This window comes from Tympanuchus pallidicinctus, unplaced genomic scaffold (genome assembly GCF_026119805.1).
Source record: "Tympanuchus pallidicinctus isolate F22 unplaced genomic scaffold, pur_lepc_1.0 scaffold16, whole genome shotgun sequence".
Taxonomy (NCBI): domain Eukaryota; kingdom Metazoa; phylum Chordata; class Aves; order Galliformes; family Phasianidae; genus Tympanuchus; species Tympanuchus pallidicinctus.
In genome coordinates, this window is record NW_026294679.1 from 26168627 (window position 1) to 26178888 (window position 10262).

General features: G+C 41.3%; 1 protein-coding gene across 3 annotated transcripts in view; it reads left to right on the plus strand.

The window, feature by feature from the left end:
* The window catches only part of JMJD1C (jumonji domain containing 1C), a 146246-nt gene extending 136783 nt beyond the window's left edge, over positions 1 to 9463 (plus strand). For all 3 annotated transcript variants that reach the window (XM_052676596.1, XM_052676597.1, XM_052676598.1), the window contains 5 exons: positions 495 to 617; positions 1659 to 1798; positions 3127 to 3303; positions 8074 to 8205; positions 8550 to 9463. In XM_052676596.1, the coding sequence (XP_052532556.1) occupies positions 495 to 617; positions 1659 to 1798; positions 3127 to 3303; positions 8074 to 8205; positions 8550 to 8639 (662 nt within the window). In that variant the 3' untranslated portion in view covers positions 8640 to 9463. The remainder of the gene's footprint in view (positions 1 to 494; positions 618 to 1658; positions 1799 to 3126; positions 3304 to 8073; positions 8206 to 8549) is intronic.
* Positions 9464 to 10262: the final 799 nt, after the last annotated feature.

Here is a 10262-nt window from a genome sequence, read left to right on the forward strand (position 1 = left end):
TCTCACCTTCAGCAATTCCATATGAGAAAATACTTCATGAAGTATTAGTGTTTATAATCCCAGTCATAAACAAATGGCAAAACTTTTATCGTCATTTTTATCCATATTGTACACTGTGCACTCAAAAATCTGTTCAGAAAATATTGTTTCCCTCAGATCTTTGCCAGCTGCCCCTTCTTTCGCAGACTTGTTCAATTCTGTCCTACAAATCTGTCCTACAAATTGTTTTAATGGCACAAGAAAATAGTTGTGATTTATGAGGACTGTGATATTAAAAAAAAAATATCCGTATATCCTTTAAGATAGCAATCAAGGTGTGGATGTGAAGAACTGAACTGTGATAGTGATATGTAATGCTGCTGTAAGACTTTGTTTTCATTCATTTTGAGTAAACATATCTCTTAGAACTAAAATTTATTTTTCTTTTGGGGGGTTTCCTATATATTCTTCATATTGATCTTAATTTTACCTCAAATTTTTATCTTGTAACATAGGTGTGGCTGCTACTAAAGATCATGATATAGGAACTACAAATCTCCATATAGAAGTTTCGGATGTAGTGAACATCCTTGTTTATGTTGGCATAGCGAAAGGAAACGGAGTGCTTTCCAAGTCAGGTAAAGGCAGCTCATTGTAAGAGGTGTGAATAGGTGGAGTGATAAGTTGCTTTTTAAACTGACGCTGCTTTTTTGAAGTGCCTGAAGCACTTGCCCAAATGTGGGAGATTCTTTGTCTCATGGAAGATTTGTCCACAGATTAATTCTATCTAAAATACATTGCCATTTTTGAATTATGGAATTGTATTTGAAAGTCTTCAGACTTGTATTATTACTGTTGTTATTATTGGTACTGTGTGTAAGTGCTGTACCATTCCTGAGCTGGGGCTGTCAGGCCTAATGGAAGTGCAAGATAAAGGACGTTCTTAGTAACAGCTACTTCTAACACTTATGTCAGGGAGATGTATTTGCCAAATCCTCAGTGCTCCCTTTGAATGCACTGTTTGCCCATTCAGTCTGGGCTGTGATGTCATTTTTCATCATTGGGGAGCTTAAATTAGTGTACGTCAGTCTTCTGTATGAGGTTCATTGCTGATGTGGAAGTCCTTCAATCACAGAAGTAGTTTTGTTTCCTCTCCTTACTCTGTTGTTTTCTGGTTCCATAATAGGCAAATGTGGGTTATGGGTCTGACTAACAGAAGTGCAGTCTAGGGTTTGCTGTCTTTTATTTGCCTTGTAAATGCCCGGAGCAAAACTTAGCACATGAGAAGTCTTGATTCTTGACTAGCTGTGCTGCTGAATGGTATTGAAGAAACAACCACTAACTGCAGAAAAAAAAAACTTCTTATCTTCTATCTTTCTGGTCCAAGCCATGCTTGTTTATTTCGGGGAGGAGAATATTTCAAGTAGGCAGATGTGTTTTGTAAAATTCAAGAGAGGTAAAAAAGAGTTGAAAGACTAAATGTAGGATTAAAGATAATTACAGCACGTGTGTTCTGCTGACTTCCTGAGTACAGAAAAAGAAGAGAAAGGTCATCCGGGTGCTTTTGTTGTATTTGCCAAACTTTCATCTGCGTGGTCTCACACGAGAAGTTGGAAAAGATGTTTTGTTTCAGCTCTGCCACTGTTTCACTCCTCAAAAAATTTTTTGTCAAACCTTAGGAGTACTGAAGAAATTTGAAGAAGAAGATTTGGATGACCTCTTAAGGAAGCGGTTAAAAGATTCAAGTGAATTACCTGGTGCTTTATGGCATATTTATGCTGGCAAAGATGCTGACAAGATCAGAGAATTTCTGCAAAAGGTTAGATTTACAGGAGAACGTGGAGATTACTTTTAACTCTTTTCTAATGTGCTGCTTTTTCTTTTTTTTTTTTTTTTTTTAATTTCTAGTTTTCATAGTAACCCTTTTCTGAAATAGTTGTTATCAGATGCTGGAATACTTGTGAACAGTCCCAATAAAAACAAACCAGCTCCTACAGCCCAGCAGCTTACCAGTCTTCATAAGCACTAGCCTTCATTAGCTCAGACAAAGAACAACATTCCTCATCTCTTAGTGAAGAGGAAAGCAATGGGGATAATATACACAAGGGCAGAATTCTGCAACATTAGCTACTGTGCAGATCTTATTTATGCAGCATGTGATGAGCAAGTCAGAGCCAACTTAGAACCTCTCACGTTCTGTCTCAAAACGTAGGATGAATGTCTGCCACTGGCCTGCTGGCAGCAATCAGTGCCGTTACACAGAGATGCCATGTTGGAGGCAGTTTTCTGAGCCCTGCCTTGAGCATGTTTTTGTGTTCTAGAAGATAGTCTTGATGGATGACCTAGAAATACCAAAATATCACTGAAGCAGTTGGTCATGGGAGAAATCTACAAAAGAAGCTTTTTCTCTTCTACTGTGGCAGTAATTTGATGAGTTTTAGCTGCCTAAACTAAAGGGCTCTGTAAATGAGCTGGAGGCCAGTGTCTCTACTGCAAGTGGGGAACATGTAAGAAATGTAGCAGAAAGATTCTCTTGGACTGTGTGCCTGGGTTTCAGTCCCACGGGAGCTGTCTCTGGTGACCCGAACATTTGCTCTTTGACACAATGAACTGTGGGAGAAAGTGAGCACTAGTGAACAAAAACACAGCTAATTCCAGGAGGCTATGAATTATACATCCAATCTTTTCTGCTTATTCAAAAATGTGACGCTCGTGAAGTAGACGATGGCCTTTCAGTTTGGCAAAGAGAGCTGGGAGTGGCTGTGGTGAACAGACCGGTGAATGCAATGGAATAGGTGGATAATGGATGTTATTTGTAGTTTCTTCTACCAGAGCAACTAAGGGACATCGTGAAAGTCTGGGAGCAGCAGACTTAAAACAGAAGAGGCACTTCTAGTTATGATGGATGGATTGAATATGTCTTATTTTTTTTCTGTAGTCACTATGATTCATTAATTAGCAATTTTTTAAGGTGATGCTTGTTCCCCTGTGTTTAACTTAATAAGAAATGGTTGTTGCAGTACCACTGTGTCAGGAAGTATTTTTATTTTTTTTAATGTCAATCGTGAATGGTACTGTTTTTGTAGGTAACCTGCAAATGTTCAGCTTCTTTTAAAAGTCACTTTGAGATCTTTTCTGTACTTACAGATAGCAAAAGAGCAAGGCTTAGAAGTTTTACCAGAGCACGATCCAATTCGTGATCAGAGTTGGTATGTGAACAAAAAACTTCGCCAAAGACTTCTGGAGGAATACGGTGTAAAAACCTGTACGGTTATTCAGTTTCTTGGTGATGCTATTATTCTACCAGCAGGAGCCCTTCATCAGGTAAAGTACTCACGTTAGAAGACATGCAGGATTAAATAACATCAATATCATAAAATAATTCAGATTTTATTCTCTTACTGGCAGCTATTACTGCATAGGAATGCTCTATAAACTTTACCAGCTTGTACAGATAGCTGCTACTAGCGAAGAATTTCAGCACTTGATATGTAAACTGTTTGATTTTTCCTTCGAAATGAAAGAGTGTTCAGATTATTAGTAAACCCCCCTTTTCCACGTGTCATTTCATTTGCAAATTTTCTAAATAAACTGGTGCTAGTTAAGACAATGTTAGGTTAACTTCCCTGACCTACCTTAGATTTACTTGGGCTAGGTAAACCCAAGGTTAATTTAGCCCTGGAGAGGCAGGGAAGGAACCCAAACAGAGGAATATGTGGATGTCAGGTGTCTTCTTGTTTTCTGCCTTCAGCCACAGGGGAACTGTGGAGAAAGCTTAGGTGTAATTAGCAAGGTGGTTCTGCAGCAGAATTTGGGTGATGGTTTTCCACTGCACCGTAAGTTCCTTTGTACACAGAAGATACATCAGTCAGCAGCAGCTGACTGCAGCAGCTTTCCTTGCCATCAGAAAGAAGCAGCAGTTTAATTTTGGCAGCAGCTAGTCTGATCCTATTTGCAGTTCTGTAATAAGTATTACCAATAGAGCACCTCTGGAGAAACAATATATGGATTTATGTAGCAAGCTTTAGTCCTCAGCACATACATTTTCTTACTTTGCTATTTTTGTCACCAAAGAATTTTTCACCAGATGATTCTCCTTGGTTGTTCCTTCCCCTGTTAATTTTGTCCTGTTAAAACAGGAAGTGGTGCCTGCTCCGTTGCTGCTTTCCTGTCTGCCAACCACCACAATTAGGTGGCTGACAATCAAGGAGTGAGGAGCGTCCTCATCCTGCAGTAGGGGTTGTAAACCATCTTGCTGTTAATGGTTTATCAGTGATCTGCTCTTGGGTTCAAGCAAGGTCAGGCCTTTCTGAAGGCAGCGCTGTTTGGTTGCTGATCTGCAGAGCAGCTTCCAGCCACCATCTCTTTGGAGCACAGAGGGAGCAGGGCTTGCTATGCTGATGCAATGTAGTTTTCTGTGCTTAAAAACTAAAAATAAGAAAATGACATAGCAGTGACTAATGTCAAGTCCCCAGTCTTACTGGCCTTGGAAAGCAAGAAGTCCCTTTCCCAGACTAGTTTCCTCTGTCGTCTTTCTCTTTAGGTGGGCTTCATGTGATGGTATGTTGTGGGTTTGTTTGTGCCAAAGATGTGCCAGATGATCTGTGTGGATTTGTTTGTGCCGAAGAAAGTGAGAGAACCCAAATTATCAGATGTTGGGTTGCAGATTGCCTTTCCCCATGCTATGTTCAGGGGCTGGTGATTTTAAGCCTTTACAGAGGGGTGAAAGAATGTCTGGCTTGTTGGTATTCTTAGCTTTGTTAGGCTGTAGTGATTTGTATTCCCAGAGTCAGTAGGATTTGTATTGTATTCTCCATTAACCTTACTCTGATCTCTTGAAACAAGGGAGATCATCCCAGATACAAGACTGAAAGGGGAACCCACAGAGAATCATAAACATACAGAGAAAATTGTTTTATCAAGCACGAGGCATTTATATAAGGCACACAATACAAAACAAGACTGTTCCAGGCTTCACTGCAGTCTGTAGGTTTCAGAGCCAAAAATAAGACCACTGTTATCTTTATCTCCTTGGCTTCAAACTCCAGATTGCTTTTGAAGTGGTAATGCTCTAGCTTCTGGCACCAAGGAGTTAATAACATGGTGTTTTTAAAACCTTAGTGGGTGAAGCTGAGAACCTTTTCATCTTCAGTAAGTTCCTGCGAATCTGCCACGTAGGAGGAAATGAAAGCATCGTGTTCTTTCATGTACGTATATGCTGCTCTATATAAAGATGTATAAATACTGACCTTAGGGATCAGTACCAACACTTCACACATACAAAATGCATTTAAACACTTAAAAATAAGTCTGAACAAGAATATGTACCAGGTTAAGTTTACATGTTAATCATTTCAGGTTTACATGTTAAGTGTTTTAGATTTACATGCACATAATGAATCTTTAATAGCTAAAACTGGGTAACAGTTGATAGTAAATTTGGTGGTAAATTAACATTTTTATTTTTATTTGCTCATCTGCAATGTTGTGGAACAGAGGAAATGAGGCCAGTGCATGGAGGTAGAGAGCCCATTTGCCTGTGATTGCTGTGCGGTGTAGTCAGACACTTTCATCCTGGAACCAGTTGGGTTTCTTGTCTCATGTTTCTGACTGCTGCCCTAGAATTTTTCAGCTCGAATGTGGCAGAGGTTGTTCAGATTTTTTTGTTGTCTTTCCAGCTTCTGTGGATTTGCATCTGGCTTAATTTGTTGTTGGTATTTTATGGTAGCATAAACTGTTCCTTTTGCTTCCTTTAAAAACAAACCAAAAAGCAATAGCATTGGACTGGTCTCTGTATGGATATGTCCTTGAATATACCTTGAGTCTTGCTTGGTAGGTTTGTATCTTTCTTAGCTGTACCAATAGGGGATCTCTTTCTTTCTCCAGTGCTTGTGACAAGAAGCCCTCAGCTCTCTGGCAAGCATTCCTAGCTGAAACAATGGCTTTGTAGTTGTTCTTTTGAAAGATTCCACCCTTTCTGTGGCTCTGTACTGAGTCATCCTTTGTCACAGTCCTCCTCCAGGGATGCCTCTCTGGTCTTAGTTTCGTGATACCCAAATTTGCAAAATACTGTAGTGATAAATTGAAAGATAGCACTGCTTGAGTCAGTTTAGACTAAATGCAAAAATTGCTCATAGTAGAACAGGTTATTATAATGTTGTTTTTTTTTCTATAGCTGCATTATCTTGATTTAACAGCAGGATTATACATTGTATAATAACCTGCTGCAGGTAGTACGACATCCTGGAGATGTTCCGATAAGCAGGGATGACAGGGCCTGGGGCTTGTGTGTGCAGAGCGTGAGCTGGGGGCTCTGCACGAGGACAGGATGGGGGCAGCTGAGAGCAGGTCAGCCCTGGTCCTGTGCTCCTGCCCCGCTGGTGCTCCGGGATGGCCAAGGGGATCCCATGGGCAGGGGGTGAAGCTGTTCTGTGAGCTCGGCAGGAACTGACAGCCATGGGAGTGTTGTCATCCTCACCCTGTGGGCCTCAGGGGAGTCGCTGCTAAACATACTTGTGTGTGTGTCATTCTCAGTCAGTATCCTAATTGCATACAAGTAGAACTGCCTGTGGGCTGTCGGGGGCATTCCTCTGTTAGCAGGCAGGCAAGGTAAAACCTGCCTTCCCCTGAGATAAGGCACTGCCTGGGAAGAAGGCGTAAGGCACAGCAAAATGAGCGATGTAACAGCAGCAAATACTGTCAGTTCTGTGATGGAGGGAGACTGAATTAGTAACATCTTGTCTCAGTGAGTAGAAAGTGAAAGAGCTGGGTGGGATTTGCATGTGGCAAAAAGCAAAACAGGGACGGGTATGGACTTGAAATGGGTGAGAAACCTGCAAGGGAAGGGGGCTGGAATCAGCCGCCCGCTGTACAGCGCAGAGGTTTCTCCTGCAGCTCTAGCAAGTTCCCTGAGCACCAATGGGTGCCTCTGGGGGCACCTCTGCAGCTCTTTCCTCACCTACGGCTTCTGCAAGTGGGAAGCTGAGGCCGTGTGGCATCCGCAGAAGGGAACAGTTCACAATTCTGCTGTGGCTTTTTATGAGGTTTCAGAAACCTCACGTAATGCTGCTGTCAAGCTACGTCACTCTTCAGGATTTCACCTGCAAGCTGCCTTATAAACCAGGCATTGCTTTTGAAGAATAACTTTAACATGATGTCCTCAGCTGTGTAGGTCCCAAAGGTTCATTGAATATCAGGCATCACGACAAAAACTGGGAGTTGTACATCAAAAACACCTTGATATTGCTAGACATGGGTTTAAGATCCCTGGAGCTCTTATCAGTATGGAGCAGGGTTGGGACTGTTTGCTGCAGTAGCAGAGGCAGCCCTCCCAACACCTCAGAACTTGGTAATTTTGCAGAATTGAGCTTGCACAACTTGATGAGTGGCTGTTAGAATCTGGGGAGAGGATTGTGCTGATGTGCTGAAGAAATGGTACAAGTTGTAGAGGTTTGGGGATGAAGCGCTGTAGTATATTTGTTGGAAGAAGGCAAACAGGAATTGACATCCAGGGCCCAACCAGGGAGCATGTTTTCCCATCTCTTGCCTCTCCAGATGGGACCTGGTGGCAGCAGATGCTGTCTGTTTCTCTCCTAGACATCTCATCTGCAAAAGCAGTGGTTAAAGGAAGAAGTGCTTTTTGCCCTTCTGGACGTGTCCTCTGTTCATGGCTTTTTTTTTCCTTTGAAATATACTGACTTGCACGTCCTTTCCAGTGAGCACAGCAAGTTCTGCCTGGCAGTTCAGGCACAGCCCCAGTGTGTGTGGGTACCTGAGGTGCTGGTCCAGTGCCCAGTATGCTGCTCTGGATGCGGCCGTGCAGTGATGCTGGCAGCAGCAGAGGGGGGAATGGCACAGGAGGCAATGTAGAGCAAATGTCAGAGCCAGCTGTGGGAAGAAGCACCAGAGCAGAGGCAAATGTGCGTTGTCCCAGGCGTAACTTTCACCAGAAGCCAACTTGTTAAGTCTGAGTTAATTGCTCTCTACATTAACAGCATAAAAGTGCTCTTTAGTCTGAGAAGCATGTGGTCATAGAGTAGAATAGAGTAGAGTAGAAAGCACTAACAGTAGCCATCCTATTTTTATTTTGGATAGGTGCAAAATTTTCACAGCTGCGTTCAAGTAACCGAAGACTTTGTGTCTCCAGAACATCTTGTACAGTCGTTTCACCTAACACAGGAGCTGAGGCTGTCAAAGGAAGAAATCAATTATGATGATAAACTGCAGGTAGGAAATGACTCCTGCTCTGGGAGGTGAAGGCAGGGCGTGCTGGGGCTCATTGAGGTGCGGCACAGCCGTGGAGATCCCTCCTTGCTGCTGTTCACACAGAATAACAATGAGCAGCAGCGGCAGCGCCAGGGGGTGTAAAGGACTCTCCCTGCAGTTGCTGCTTTTATTTATGTATTTCACGTTATGTTTTAGAATGTGGAAAAAGGTGTTTCCTTTTCCTCTGACTTGGTTCTTCAGCCTTCTTTTTTTTTTTAGAAATCTACCCAGCTTAGTCCTAACTGCATTTACGTGTAGGATGTCCTGAGGAGCAGGTCTTACTAAACTGTCTGATGTTCTTGCAGGTTAAAAATATCTTGTATCATGCAGTTAAAGAAATGGTGAGAGCTTTGAAGATTCATGAAAGCGAAATGGAAGATATGGAAGAAAACTAAGCTCTCGCTGCTTTTTTGTGTTAATGGCAAAAAAAGGGGTTATTTTTTCTAATAGACGAACGGTATGCACACTAATTAAAGCTTCACAAACCATCAGTGCCAAGAAAATATAGTCATCTTATTGGTAATGACACTGCAACGGTAGAGCTTCATATCACAGCCACTGTGACTCTGTGTTAGACTTGCAAACAACAAAGCAGCGTTCTGCTGTCCTGTATTATAATGTACATGAAGTTTGTTAAATGTTAAAGATTTAAGATGATGTATTTATTTTTGGAAGAAAAAAAAAAAAAACAAACACAAAATTCTATGCTATATTGTTGATCAAATGTAAATGTGACTTGTACAGTTTGCTAAAATAATTCTGATATTTTTCACTACATTGAGACAGTTACTGTGAGAGTAGGACACAAACACCAGCTATTGCCTGCATTTGGGATCTTGCTGAGTCCGCACAGCAGTCATGTCATAATCTGAAAATTACTGCCAAATAATTGTAAACTTTGTAAAATATAAAGTATATAAAGTAGATATTAAATACAGACACTTCAGTATTTTATTGAAGCTATTCAGTGTACAATTAAACGTTTTCAAAAGGTGTAATTTATTTAAAAATTGTCTCATTTTGGTAAAATTTATGTGAACTTTTAAAGCTAAATATTAAACTTAATATGCTATGTAAATATATACATATATACATTCAATGATGTATTTTTTTAAAACATTGGCTTGCTTTAATTTGTTAAAAGTGCAAGTGTTACACATGCTTTGTACATTGAAGTTGAAAGGGGTTTTACATTTTCCATTAAAAGGACTTTATCAGATGTTGTCTCGTGTTCATTTTTTGTTTGTGGCATTGCTGTGACAGCCCGAGTTATTCAGTCCCAGGAACTGCTGATGTGTGCACTGCAGTGAAACAGAACAGAGGCGTTCTGTGTGGCTGCTGTGTGCCCTTCTGCCCTCTCTGGGTTAGAAGCGAAACTGCCAAGGGAGCGCTGCAGCACAGCCCCGGGGCTGAGCCAAAAAGCGCCTCGGAGCAAAACAACTCAAACATTGCTTGCGTTCTGTTTTCAGCAATCCTGCACGTTATTTGGGTGAAGGGGAAAAGGAATTTTTAGATGACGTTGTTTTTAACAGCATCTTGGCTTTTTGCAGTCCAAGTAATAGAGCAAAGTGTTGGTTTTTTTTTTAATTATATGTTTTTAATTAATAATGATGAATTTTCTTAGGCAGAATTCTGCAGAATTCTGGTTCTTTAGGTTGGAATTGTACATCAACTTGTGTCATGATTTGAACTAGCTGAACATTCAGGTTCCTGTGTGAAATGCTGGAGGCAGCTGTATGCCACAGCAGGGCAATCAGTGTCCTGCTCCCAGTGCCAAGGAGTCTGACAGGATTGGGGCATACAAAAAGAAGTTGCATATGAATTACCTGAAGATAACTGAGATACAAGATGTGGGGGTCCGCAAGTAAAGTTCCTTACTGAACTGGTTTGAACTTGTTTGAAGTTGTTAAGAGAAATATTGAGGATAACAGTTGCAGCTGATTGCCTGGTTCACACGCAGTGTGAACACCTTACCTCATGCTGTGTGTAGCACAGAAGCACACTGTTAGCTGCACTTG